The following is a 14,777-nucleotide window of genomic DNA, read 5'->3' as shown; positions in this document are numbered from 1 at the left end:
GTTAATACTTAGAGATGAATTGTAATAGTTACAGGCAACTAGAAGCTATTTTATCAGTCCGTTCTATAAAAGCTATAAGAAAAGCTCTTTATGATCTTTTAATAAAGTATTTACAATGTTATAATATACTACTTATTAAAATTCTTTCAGCAAATGATGAGGTCATTAGTTAAGCAGCCTTTGCTCCTCTGTATAAGCGCTCCTATTGCTCAGGATAGAACTTGGAATGGTTGGCTCCTATGGAAAGAGTAGAAACAGGTGAGCTTCTGATAGGTGGGCTGTGCCTGGACTGCACCTGTCCCAGGATGTCATGGCCTGGGTGATCCGTGTGCCTCGCGATGCATCGCTCCATGTTGCCTGTGGCTTGTGCTTGCCCCTGGTAGAACTTGTGAATGGCCTGTGCTACCATTTTGTTATGAAAGATCACGTTACGCGGTTTCCTTTACAAGTTATCTATTTCTGTGCTTTCCACAGTGATGGAGAGGGGAGAAAAAGGACCTCGTCCACCTGCAGCAATGAGTCCCTAAACGCTGGAGGAACCCCCGTCACTCCTCGCCGAGTTTCCTGGCGGCAGCGCATCTTCCTCAGGGTTGCTTCGCCCATGAGGAAATCTCCCTCAGCGATGCAGCAGGGTTCGTTCGCCAGTCACTTACCCCTCACTACTATCGTAGACTCAGAAATGGAAGGGGTGCTTTTTGTACAAAGAGAATTAAGTGATTACGGTAGAGAAGTAACGTCTCTATTTTACATCCGAGCTAGTGGATATCGAGATAGTCACGTATCATTAGAACCTGTTAGACATACAGTGAATGCTGTTGAATGAAGGAAGGAAGGAAGGAAGGAATGAATGAATTTCCAAAACCTGTTTGGGGGCTTACTTCATCATGCAGAGGGAACTAGAGTAGTGATAGAAAAGAAGTCAGAGATCTTTTTATTTTTGGAAAAGCAGCATTTTTTACGAGTCACACATAAAGTCACATAGAAACACTGAACGATAAAGAAGTGGATGTAGGTACGCTCCGTAGACATCAGCCAGCAGAGAGCTCCTGCAGCTCTCTTTCCATATTAGACCTATAAGAAATTAAAGCGAAATATACAAGGGGGTGAAGTAAGTGTAACAAGGAACAGAAAGATTTAACAATGATGAGAATACTAAAATAACACTAAAGAGAATTTGAGAGAGAAAGGAATAAATAACTTTCATGGGAGATTTTAACATACTCCTCTCTGAAAATTAAATCTAGAGAAATTAAACATAGATAATATTTGAGAAACACAATTGAACAAGCTTGATCTGATATTTGTATAGAACCTTGTCACCTATAGAGAAAATTTATTTATTTTCAGCACACATGGAATAGTTGTAAAAATTATTTATGTAATTGGCTGTAAAGATTTTTAAATGAATTCTAGATAATCTTGATTATTCATACTATATCCTCTGATCACACTGCAGAAGGAAGAAAGGAAGGAAAGGAGGAAAGGAAGAGGAAGAATTAGAGGGTAACTAAAAAATGTCATGTGTTTAGAAACGGAAAACTGTTTTCCTAGAAACAAGAAGGAAGAAAATATGATTGGATCCCTATGTGTCAAAATTGAGTGGTATTTAGAGGGCAGTTCTAAAACCAAGAAAGCAAAAAGTTTTAAATTCATACAGTAAGATTTTTAAAAAATTATTAAGGAAGTAAATAATAAGAGTAGTGAAGTGATGTTGCTCAGTTGTGTCCGACTCTTTGCGACCCCACGGGCTATAGCCTACCAGGCTCCTCTGTCCATGGGATTTTCCAGGCAAGAGTACTGGAGTGGGCTGCCATTTAGGGAAGAGGTCAATTAATAAAGAAAACAACCCAAGAAAACAACGTTTCTAGAGGCAAAATTAACTCTGCTGGGGTGGTCAGAGAATGTTTTTCAAAAAAAGTTAAGTATTTTATTTAAACTCATTGCTGGGAGACATCTTTTGAGAAAAGGGACCAGAAAAACACTAGAGTCATTGCAGAGGACTTTGTGGGTCAGGGAGTCATGAGAAAATCAGCATCGTGAGGGCAGAGGATGGAGGATGGAGACAAGAGGTTGGAAAGATTGAGGCTAAAGTCTAAAGCGATCAATGTGCTATTCCCGGGAGTTTGGACTTTGGGATATATGCAACCACTGAAATGTTTTAAGACACAGAATCATGTTTGTTAATAGGAAAATAAATTGGCCAACAGTGCAAATGATGGCCTGGAATGAGGGTGAGAATGAACTCTGGAAACTGGGGAATAGTGTTGCAGGGGCTTCCTGGGTGGCTCAGGGATAAAGAATCCACCTGCCAACTCAGGAGACATGGGTTCAGTCCCTGGGTCAGGAAGATCCCCTGGAGAAGGGAATAGCAACCCACTCCAGTATTCTTGCCTGGAAAATCTCATGGACAGAGGAGCCTGGAGGGCTACAGTCCATGAAGTTGCAAAGAATCGGACACGACTGAGTCCCTTGTTTCAGGAGTGAGCAGAGAGTTCTGAGCCAGGCTGTGCCCAGAGTCACTCAGTTGTTTTTTATTTTGTTTTGTTTTGCACACTCAGAATATACATAGATGTTGTCGATTGCAGAAGTGTTGAACCCTGGGGAAAGGCCAGTTCATTTTGGAGCACCTATCTTATAGGTCATTTTGTGCAGAAAGAAGAAGTAGTGACATCATCCATGCTTTCATTTCAGCAGAGAGGGAAATCTGAAAGGGGAATTCAGTCTAGTGAATTGACTCACATCATTAGTTCCAGAAACTGACAGTTTACTGGGAGGGCAGCTTTGTGTACGGCTTTAAAGGCGCAACACAGGAGGAGAGAGCGTCAAGTCCAGAGAGGACGTGTGTGGCCTGGCTTCTGACTTTGGAATGCCTCTCACTGTTTTCTTCTCTGTAGATGGCCTGGACAGGAGTGAGCTGCTGCCACTGTCCCCTCTCGCTCCAACCATGGAGGAGGAACCTCTGATGATATTCATGTCTGATGAAGATGACCCAGAAAAGGGTGAAGAGAGAAACAAGTCGGAGGAACTGAGGTGTTTGTGGAGAAAAGCTATACACCAGCAGATCCTGTTGCTTCGAATGGAAAAAGAAAACCAGAAACTTGAAGGTTAGCTATTCAAACGGGGCCAAAGGGCATGATATGATACCGTAATTTAAAGGTGTAGTTTGTTAATACTCCCCCCTACACTCATTCTCCATCTGTATACACACTTTTACTAGAATAGCTACTGATGAAAATTGTTACTTTCTAGTTCTTGAGGTGGTCATGACAGGGGAAAGGTTAGCCTAAGAAATCTGTATTTCTGTTTGATAGATTTAAAACATCAGATGCCTTTTGAGTATATTTGTGTGATAGAAGGTAATAGAATGTATATAATATGAAGTCAGTGGCTTTAATATGACTGGAAGTTTAACATCTTTGTGTATAATTTAAAAAAGACTTAAACATGAAAAAGTAAATTCTCTTCAAATATGATTTTCAAACTTCAGGTCAGTTGTATTCATAATATGAGAAATATTCCTATTTCAAATAAATTATATTGTATCCAATACAACTAATCATCTATTAACAAATCAAAAGTGCTATGTTTTGTTACTATTTTATGAATTTTCTATTTAAAAACCATATTGAAGTCATTAAAATTTTAATTGGACAGTTTATAGCAGCTATTGTACTATTCATAGTGCTTGACTATTAAATTTATGAATACCAAATGCATTAGAATGTGTTTTCCAGACTCTGAAATAATGATGTCATTTACCCCAGTACTGATAGAATCACACACAGGGAGATGTGTAGACAGTACCAAAATCTGAAACATGTATTAAAGCCCTTATCTTGGGCAAATCACTTAATATAAAGGGCCTTTTTTCACATTTAAAAATGAATGGCTTAGCTTATGTAGGCCTTTGACTTTTAAGATTATTGGAAAATTATAATCTAGGTTTTTCTCTGACTTGCTTTTATTATGTTGTCTTTCAATGAAGCTTCTTTTAGTATAGGCAGGTATTCACATTTCTGTGTTCACCATCTAAAGATTCCTCTTACTACATCTATTGTTCAACTAAATTTTTTACTTTTTAGTTTGCTAGGGCACAATTTATTTTTGCTTAATACTATATTCTTAGCAGAATGAAAAGTTTATAAGACTTTTAAATATCTTTAGGAAACAAATCTTTTCTTTCAAATTAAAAGAGCAATTAATTGTTATTAACATAGCTTTTAAAAGTTTGATGTGATAAATGATATGCCCACTCAAGCTTCCATAGATTTTGAAAGGAATTTATGTTTTTTGTAGTTGATTATATCTTAAACTAACTCATAAACAGAAGAAGAGGTTGAAAAAAGATGGTTATCATTTTCTTAAAACTTTTAAAGCATGAAATTGGATTTCATTAACAGGAGTATGTGCAGTAGAGCATTATATTAAATATTAATGGATAATTTTAGAATCATAGACTGTTTGAACTGGAAATGGCCTTAGAGATTACTTAGTTCCATTTTTCATTCTGTAGCTGAGTTAGTGACTGGCTTGGGGATGCTAAGAAAATTAACCTAAGGTCAAACAGTGTTATACTGGCAAACAAGTATGAAAATTCCAGTTTATTTACCACAGTTTTTAGGCTTTTTCCCAGTACACCATATTGTATTTCTCAAATATATAGTTAATATAAAGAAATGGAATGTTTTACTATAAATGACTGCATATTCTGTGTATTATATATGGCTGTATAAGTTGACAGAATAAAAGAAGAGGTGACATTTAGAATATATGATCAGAAACCTTTGTCAGTTCTGTTTTTATTTCTGTACTTAAGTAACAAAGACGAAAAAAAATAGCTTAACATATTACAAATGTTAGCCAACGGATAAGCATTTTTTCATAGTTCTTTTGTTCTTGCCTGGTTAACCAGGGCAGATATTAACTATTCTTACTTAGCTATTCTTACTTACTTACTATTCTTACTCAGGGTGTAGATGATGGTTATTATTATTTTAAATGAATAATGATCCAGAGCAGGTTGGAGAAAAAAAAAATCTGAGGAAATATTATGCTTCATCCATTATGAAAAATATAATTAGTAAAGTTATATGTAGGATTATGTTAATTATTAGCTTTCTCTATGATAATCCTAGAGAAATATAAAACAAATTGTTGCAGTTCAGTTGCCAAGTCATATCTGACTCTTTGCAGCACCCCAGGCTTCCCTGTCCCTCACTGTCTCTCAGAATTTGCCCAAGTTCGTGTTCATTGAATCGGTGGTGCCATCTAACCATCTCATCCTCTGTTGCCCTCTTCTCCTTCTGCCTTCAGTCTTTCCTAGCATCAAGGTCTTTTCCAATGAGTCAGCTATTTGCATCACGTGGCCAAAGTATTAGAGCTTCAGCTTCAGCACCAGTCCTTCCAATGAATATTCAGGGTTGATTTCCTTTAGGATTGACTGGTTTGATGTCCTTGCTGTCCAAGGGACTCTCAAAAGTCTTCTTCAGTATCAGAGTTCAAAAGCATCAGTTTTTTGGCAGATATTGAAAAGCAAAACTAAACTATGCTAGAAAGCCATCTAGTGGTATCTAGGAGGAATTTTTGATAGTTTGATTTATCTTTTGATTATGTGTGGACTTTTAAGCAGAAATTTTTACTGCCCTGCCAGAATAGTAGTCTATTATAAGATGGTTTAATTCTTTTGAAATGGCTTCAACAATAAGTAAAGAGTAATACTCATTCTGCTATTTTTGTGCCGTCGAGGACTTTGGATGCCTGACAGAGATTTGTGTTGCAGGAGGTAAGCTGGCTGGGCCCTGGAGCTTCAGTGATTACAGATTACACTTAGAGCTTCTGTTCCATGTGGTCCTAATGAGAGAGAAGAAATATGCTTCCATGTCTTTTCACCCTTCTCCCCTTTTGGAATCAATTCTTCAAGATAAAGCTGAGGTGTAGATACTGGTTGCTTTTATAAACATTTCTTTTAATGAACTCTGGGCTTAGATTTTAGATAATCAAGTCAGAGAAAATTTTGTATTATTTTGAAAAATGAAAATGTTAACTTCAGTGAAATGGACTTTCCTCTTAAAGATGATTAAAAATGGACACAGGAATATGTAACCTAGTGTCTGCGTGGCTAAAGACAGTGTGGGTAACTCTGGAAATAATTATAAAAATGTATCAGGCTATCATGATCAAATATTTATCAAATCAGGGTTAGCCTGAGGCATTATTTTCTCATAGATATAGGATATAAAATATTAACATTTTAATGGTATTAACAAACTGTCACTTTTGTAGTTATCTATCACATTTGTCAAATATTTGAAATTTCTAGCCTGGAAAACATGGTTTGTTTTTTATGTCTAGGAAATTTGTCATCTGTAAGATATAGAGTAAAACCTCCTTAGAAGTTATTCCTGTGTCTTTTTTTTTTAATACATGAAATGACTCAAAATTTGAGAACTTTTAATGTATCTTTCATTTTTTACAAAAATTTTCATTTTGAGAAAATGTTAGTGGTTGATTCCTAAAAGTCATATGCTGAGGTTTTACAAAGGCAATAAAACATTACAAATTCTGTGTTTTAAAACGTAATAGTCTTAACGGAAACTCTTTCTTTCTTAGCAAGCAGAGATGAACTGCAGTCCAGAAAAGTTAAATTGGATTATGAAGAAGTTGGTGCATGTCAGAAGGAGGTCTTAACAATCTGGGATAAGAAGTTGTTAAACTGCAGAGCTAAAATCAGATGCGATATGGAAGATATTCATACTTCTCTTAAAGAAGGTATTCTGGATCATCTTAATCATCTTTTTTTTTTTTTTTTTAAAGTTTCAGAGATTGTTTTGACTCATCCAGCTTAAGCATAATTTTCTCTTTGTCGTTTCCTATAAAAAAAGGAAAGTAGTTTGTTTCCTCCTGTAGTTAGTGACTATGTTGGTAGGAACATGGTGCTAACGGAAGTCCTATCCCTGAGGAGATAGCAGGCACGTTTTCTACAGTTTCCTGCCTCTTCAGTCAGCTGTTTTCAACTGAAGAGTTATCACTTACTAAGGAAAGAGCATGTGCGTTAGTACAAATCTTTAATCGTATCCATAAAAATATCTCGAACTTATAAACTTGACTCGTTCCCATTATTTGCTCAGAAGTATTTATATATATATATATATGTTCACCTACATGTATGTGTTTAAACAAATCTATATTATTAGCTAGCAATCAGTTGTCCTACCATCTATTTTTTCTTTTATTTATTTTTGAAACATTGCTTTTATTCAGCCTTATATTACACTGCCGCTTTGTCATATAAAATGACTGACATTTAAACTTCTTAAATTTAAAGTTAAAACTAACGTGTGAATTGCTTACTTGTGGTTTCTGTGACTCAGATTCAATATATTAAAATGAGAATCTCTATGACCTGCTGGGCATAAAATAAAGATCCCAAGTTAACTTGACCATGAATCTTAAAAGCCTATGATAATGTGAAACTGTTACATAATTAAGTTAAAATTAAGGTTAATTTTGTAAGATGCTGTGTTTGCAAACCTGGTACATGTTCTTTTTCCTTGAAGATATGGACATCCCAAAGATTTCTACTGAATGCACTGTTTGGGAGACAAAATAGTGGCTAATCAAATGTGTGTGAGATGTAGATCACACTGTTCTTCGGTATGACTTGCAGAGATGTTTTAGAGGTGCTCATCTTCCCATTTCGTATAAAACAGAGTTGAAACTTCTTAGCACTGTGCCCACAGCTCTCCTTGATCTCTCCTTTCATTTCTCACCTCACTTTCTACCTTTCCCTACCTTGTAGCCTGTGCTTTGAAGATGCTAACTAATCTGCATCCTGGTATGACACAGGCCATTTCTTTATTTCTTCCTTTTTTTTAAAATAAAGATATTCTATATTTTTTAAAGCTTTAAGTTTTTGCTTTTCATATTAATCCTTAGTCTTTTCAAAAAATAATTTTTCTTTATTTAGTTTTGGTTGCACTGGGGTCTTCATTGCTGTGCACGGGCTTTCTCTAGTTGTGGTGAGCAGGGACTGTTCTTTAATTGCAGTGCGTGGGTTTCTCATTGCTACGGCTTCCCGTTGGAGAGCATGGGCTCCAGGGTCCTGGGCATCAGTAGTTGTGGCACACGGACTTGGTTACCTCTCAGCATGTGGGGTCTTCCCGGACCAGGGATCCAACCCACGTCTCCTGCATTGGCAGGCGGATTCTTAACACTGGACCACCAGGGAGATCTCCCCAGCTCTTTCTTGATTAGATGCTCCCTTCCCTCCCTCTTCTGTCCTCTCTACCTTCTCCCCATTTCCCGGCTCCCCTTCTTTCCATCACATGTTCTTCTCACTCCTCCTCTGTGCCCCCTTTCTCTGCCCCTCTCAGGGCCTCCATACATTCTTGCCAAAGTGATTGCTGCCTACACTCCGAGCCTGGAGAATCCTGTTCTCCCTCAGCAGTCAGTTTAAATACCATTTCCTCAGAATGTCCCACCCCCCAACCCCAAATAAAATAGTTTTGCTTTGTTATTCTTTCTCATGATTTTTTCCCTTTAATTGTGCTTACCATAGTTTATAATTTTGTATCTACGTGTTTATCTGTTAAACGTTTTCTCACTGCCCCCCTACACTCCTAGCACCCAAGACAGCATCTTACATGTTATTTACTAAATGAATGAATGAGACTAATTTTCCTGAGAATGGATTTATTCAACTCTCAATGATGAGGTTTCTTCAATGCCATGCTCTATTCTCTGCTATATGTTAGATGCTCTATAAATATTTAACTAAGGTGAATTACCAGACTTCTCTGGTGGTCCGGTGGTTAAGAATCTGCCTGCCAGTGCAGGAGCACAGATGTGTTCCCTAGTCCGGGAAGATTTTACATTCTGTGGGGCGACTAAGCCCAGGCACCACAACTGCTGAGCCCACGCTGTAGAGCCAGTGCTCTGCAGCAAGAGTAGCTGCCACAGTGAGAAGTGGACACACTGCAACAAAGAGAAAACAACTGTTTTCTCGCTGCAGCTAGAGAAAGCCTGCATGCAGCAATGAAGACCCGACACAGCCAAAAATAAATGAGGTGAATTTCCTTTTTGAAATTGTTATTGGATGGTTAACATAACAGCCCTCTCCTTAACAGTGATCCATTTAATGGGCTAATGAAAGTTACCCTCTAAAAATGACTTTTTATGTAAGATCATTCATTCATTCAACAAATATCTAAGTATCAAGGTATATTCTTGGATTTCATCATTCAGAGATGAAAATATGCTGATTATTCTCAGGGAGTTCACCGTCTAAGTGAGGAAACTAGACAGACATACAGTATAGCACTAACTCTAATCCAATATGCTAATGTTACAGTCCGAGTCACATAGTATGTGAGAAAGGAGTCTTACTCCTAGAGATGTTAGGGAGAGTTTCTGCAGAAGAATGACATACAGGCTCATTCCTTAAAGACAAATGGAGATATACTAGGCGATCAACTGGAGAAGCTTGGAATTCCATAAAGGTAACAGTAGAAACAAGAAACTGGAGGTCTGGAAATAACCATAAGCTTCTTGAGTATGTGAATACTTAGTGTATACTTAATATGGCAGGGAGTGGGAGGTAATGGAACTAAAAATAGTAGTTTCAAGGCATACCCTGTGGAGGACCTTATAATTCATGTTCAGGAGCCTGTGGTGTAGTTTTTGGGCAAGAATACTTTCAGCTTCTGCAGACTGTGACATTGCATCCCAAAAAGATTAGTGCCGTTAAACCTTCCTCTACCCAGCTAGATCTCAGGAACCTATCCCATATCTAGTCTTTTTGGACTGAAAGCAGTGAAATAAAATTACCTTTCCTGCAGAGAATTGAATTATGTCCCTCCCAGTGCTTTACTTCATGTCCCTTAGCATAAAAAACATAGTTTTAACATACTTTGAATTGCTTGTTTTGGTTTTCAAGCACACTGGAATTACTATTTCATTATACATGAATGAAGCGTTATATAGCCTAGCTCCTTTCTTCTCGAAGGCTGAGTGACGTTCTGGAGCACTCCCTTTGTATTGTATTTATCATTTTATTTCATTCTTTTGTGGACCGTAAAAATGCTATTTAATTCTCTTTTACAAAGTTACTTTTTAATGACAGATATTTAGAAATCAGAGTATGAATATTAGCATTTGTTACTAGCTTTAAACCAAATAAAAGGTGAAAATAAGCAGTCATACATTTCAGTATTTTACAATTTGGCCTCTGAAACTAGAGTTTGGATTCTCAACTGCACTAGCTATGAAGACCTGGGAAGTGACGTAGCCTCTTTCCGCCTCAGCTTTGCCACCTGTAAAGTATAGATAGTAGTAATTACCTGTCTCATTAAGTTATTTTCTGAGCACCTGTGAATAGTTGAGGTGCAGTTTCTGTAATTGCAATGCTCAAAAGCTGCTGCTGCTGCTAAGTGGCTTCAGTCGTGTCCGACTCTGTGACCCCATAGACGGCAGCCCACCAGGCTCCCCCGTCCCTGGGATTCTCCAGGCAAGAACACTGGAGTGGGTTGCCATTTCCTTCTCTGATGCATGAAAGTGAAAAGTGAAAGTGAAGTCTCTCAGTCGTGTCTGACTCTTAGCGACCCCATGGACTGCAGCCTTCCAGGCTCCTCCATCCATGGGATTTTCCAGGCAAGAGTACTGGAGTGGGGTGCCATTGCCTTCTCAGGCTCAAAAGCTACACCTCCTCAATACATGTTGTATTAGGTTCTCAATCAGTAGTGGCTGGTATTCTTGTTAATATTGCCATTATTTCCTCATTATTTGAGGGTTTTCTTTTGTAAGGCAGCAGCTAGAGGATTAAACTTGGCAAAATATGCTTGCACACTGTGTGGTTGTAGCCTGGCACACAGGACACGTGTATGTATGGCTGTGTGTATGTGGTAGTATGGCTGCATTATAGTTAATCAGTTGTGATTTAGCAACATCATTCCAGTCTTCAAGGCCTTGCTTTCTTATCTCTTTGATTGCAGGTGTTCCCAAAAGTCGACGAGGAGAAATCTGGCAGTTCCTAGCTTTGCAATATCGTCTGAGACACAGATTGCCTAATAAACAACAACCTCCCGACATATCCTATAAAGAGCTTTTAAAACAGCTCACGGCTCAGCAGCATGCTATCCTCGTGGATTTAGGTATGTCTGCTGTATTGATTCTAATTTACGAAAGTAAACAATAGGTCCTTTTGTTGAGTTTTTTTTTTTTTTTTAATTGGTTTTTGGTGTTGATAAAGATGATCTGTTGGTCTGCAGAGTTGCTGACTTTGTTCTTTCCTGTGGGCATATCAGCCTTATGTCTGGTTGAAAATACCCTTAATGCCTGCATGTGGAGTGAAGTCTTTATCCTCAGACTTGTACTCTGAAAAGAGTCATCTTGTATTTGAATCGTTATAAAGGTCATGTTCTTGGGTGCTCTCAGTTCTTGTTTTTTGAACAACTGACTTTTTTGGGGGATAGACAATTATTATTTTAGTCAGCACTGGTCTTGAAATAGGCTAGAGCAGGTTTAAAGGGGCACCAGAAAATTTAACAAGGTCTACTAAATATTCTGGACATATTGCTGAAAACAAGCTTTTGAATAAGCCTTTAAAAAGCAATACAGTATGTGGTTAGGTTGTGGAAAATCATGAATACATCTTTGGAGGATGAAATAAGAATTAACTGTCCTACTGCTATGTGAATTTCCAGCATTTATGGCAGCATTATAAAGTCACCCTTTTAAAAGCTGAGTTTCAAATAACTTATGGAAAGCAAAATGGTGTAATAATTTAAAAAATAATGTTGTCTCTAATTTTTCTCTAAATTAATGTTATATTGTTATTTAAAAATATGTAACTTACTGAATTAAATTGACAATGACATTTGAATTATCTTATATATATCCCTAAAAGTTGATTTATTTAAGGTGGCCAGATATGTTATTTCAGCCCATATGGGAAAACAAGGGATTGCTTTACATTGAGAGGTCACTTCATTTCAGGCTGTATAAAAATCACAGGGCAACACTGACCTCTGCTCCTTTGGATGACAAACAACTTCTGTTGGGAAAAGGCCAATTAAGTTAATATTTTTTGAGCCCAGTAGAATTGAAAAGGAGAATTTTACTGAGAAACTGAAAACTTCGGTTTTTGTCCTGATGCTACCACTGAACAGTAGTTTTAGGGAAATTACTTTGCTTCTGAGTTTCAATCCTCTCTCTTAAATGAGGACAATGAGCCAGTCAATCACTGTGAATCCCCGCAGATGTGTGGTTCTGTGACCGGAAATGGATAATGAGTCTAGAAATTGGGATGTCGAATTTAGAGCTAGTCAAGATACCCTAAAAGATAAGGAGATGATGAGATCACATTACAGGGGGAAAAAAAAGCCTGGTCAGAAAAAAATGGAACCAGAATTATGTCTTGAATGGACAGTATATTTATAGTTTTCTGTAGCAAGCATTTTAAGTGAAAAAGTAAAATGATAATTTTAAAAATTGCTTATTTGACTTTGCTCATAGTCATCTGTGTTTCCTCAGCACGTTCTTGTTAATTTCTCATATCTTTCCCTTTATTTGCTCTGCAGAAATAATCTTATCAGTTCCTGGGTGTGTGTGTGGGCGAATCACTTTTAAGCAAATCTGGTGGAAAACATTAAAAAATCTGGCCTTCTTATAAGTTCTAACCCTCATGAGTAATCATTGCACAAGGAAGCTAACACTCCCTTCATTTTCATGACGCAAGGAAAGTCCCAAACCACTGTATACAGCTTTAGGGTGAAGATGGGTTTATTTCAGTGTTTAGTACCAACTTTTTAGTGATCCAGGACTAACTTGCTTGCTGAAGTGTCTCTATGGTATTTTTGTACACAGAAGTGAATTTTAGAGGGGAATTTATTTTTAATCAGCTTGGCCCTTCATTATCCTTGACCTTCTTGGATTATACTGAAAATAAAAGAGGTCTGCATGGCTCATAGATCAATTCAGTTCAGTTCAGTCACTCAGTCGTGTCCGACTCATGGATGGAGGTAGTTTAAGAAACAGGAAGCCAAGAATACTTGAAAAAAACAAACAAACAAACAAAAACTGGGGTATTTCCTGAATGATAGACTGACTATAAAAGAAAACAACCCCAAAAAGTCCCTGTTCTGTCATAATGTAAGAAAAGCAGAAAGGAATCTGCTATGGACTACTAAGATTTCTTCTTAAATTATATGATACCACCTGTAGAATTCTGATTTCAGTTGTTCAGTTGCTAAGTTGTGGTCTATTTTTTGTGACCCCGTGGCACACCAGACTCCTCTGTCTTCCAGTATCTCCCGGAGTTTGCTCAAATTCACGTCCATTAAGTCGGGGATGCTATCAAATCATCTCATCCTCCGTCTTCCCCTTCTCCTTTTGTCTTCAATCTTTCCCAGCATCAGGGTCTTTTCCAATGAGTCAGCTCTTTGCATCAGCTGGCTAAAGTACTGGAGCTTCAGCTTCAGTCCTTCCAGTGAATATTCAGGATTGATTTCCTTTAGGATTGACTGGTTTGGTTTCAGTTAGTGGGTGGTTTCTATGTGAACTTAGAATTAGCCTTGATTTACAATCAGAATAAGTTTTATATTCTATTCCCTGAGATCTTTTCTGAATATGTCTTTGATTTGTTTATGAACTTTTTTTCCCCCTAAAAATAAGTGCTTATTAGCATCAGTTATTTGCTCCTCTATCACATACATGGAGATGGGGTGATGGTCTGGCAGGTAGGACTTGGGACTCTCTAGAGGGAGAAAGACTCAATTAGAGGGGTAGGTACTCCAGGCGGTATTCAGTATTGGAAAAGAGCGTTGATTTATTCCTTGAAATTGCTGAATTGCAGTTTCACTGTGGACTCCAAAGCATCAGGGTATCTCAAAAATATTTTTCTTTTTTCTTCTGCAGGGAGAACATTTCCTACTCATCCTTACTTTTCAGCACAGCTTGGGGCAGGGCAGCTGTCGCTCTTTAATCTCTTGAAAGCCTACTCATTACTGGACAAAGAAGTGGGTTACTGTCAGGGGATCAGCTTTGTGGCTGGAGTCTTGCTTCTACATATGAGTGAAGAGCAAGCCTTTGAAATGCTGAAATTCCTCATGTATGACCTGGGCTTCCGCAAGCAGTACCGACCTGACATGATGTCGCTGCAGGTGAGTGGTGGGTCTTCACAAGAAACGGGTAAAAATCTTAGCGGAGCCCTCTTCTGATTTATAGTGAAAATTTAAAGAAATTTGGGCCCATTGTCTTGGAACTTGGATAAATGCAGAGGCATGTTTTAGTTCATGGTTTTACTGTGGGATTTGCGATTTTGCTAAACCGGTAAGTGTATGACACCCATATGCAGAGTAACTTTTCCATAGTTTCTGAAGCAGATAAATAAGCCATTCGAGTGTGTCCTCAAGTCCCTATTTCTTAAGTCTACCAGTTGCCTGGAGAAAGTATCATCTTTGCTCACTTTCCCTCATCTTATCAGTTGAAAAGAATCATAGATATTTTATTTAAAATCTAAAATTATAATGCCTTATTCTTTTACTTTGAGTGCATCATTGGCAAATATCTATATTGTGTTTCTTCTCAAACTTTCTATCTTCCCCCCCACCCCGCCTTATCTTAATAGTAGACAGGCCTTTATAGAGGAAAACGTGTTCAGTGTCGGTGGCGCTTTTTCAGTCTGCTTTTCTTATGTTCTGAAGAAGAACATTAAGATTTTTCAGTTAAGTAGTGTATTCACTGCCATTATTATATTTCAAACTTTCTGTTTATACATTTCT

At 37.7% G+C, this 14,777-nt stretch overlaps 1 protein-coding gene across 4 annotated transcripts in view; it reads left to right on the top strand.

Annotated features, from left to right (window-relative positions):
• Positions 1-14,777, top strand: part of TBC1D4 (TBC1 domain family member 4) — a 210,246-nt gene that overhangs the window by 176,670 nt on the left and 18,799 nt on the right. For all 4 annotated transcript variants that reach the window (XM_070380585.1, XM_070380586.1, XM_070380587.1 and 1 more), the window contains 5 exons: positions 475-632; positions 2,895-3,104; positions 6,610-6,768; positions 10,989-11,147; positions 13,912-14,156. In XM_070380585.1, the coding sequence (XP_070236686.1) occupies positions 475-632; positions 2,895-3,104; positions 6,610-6,768; positions 10,989-11,147; positions 13,912-14,156 (931 nt within the window). The remainder of the gene's footprint in view (positions 1-474; positions 633-2,894; positions 3,105-6,609; positions 6,769-10,988; positions 11,148-13,911; positions 14,157-14,777) is intronic.

This window comes from Bos mutus, chromosome 12 (genome assembly GCF_027580195.1).
Source record: "Bos mutus isolate GX-2022 chromosome 12, NWIPB_WYAK_1.1, whole genome shotgun sequence".
In the NCBI taxonomy this organism is placed as follows: Eukaryota; Metazoa; Chordata; class Mammalia; order Artiodactyla; family Bovidae; genus Bos; species Bos mutus.
Note: the sequence above shows the minus strand (reverse complement) of the source record. Positions and strands in the feature narration are given on the sequence as shown.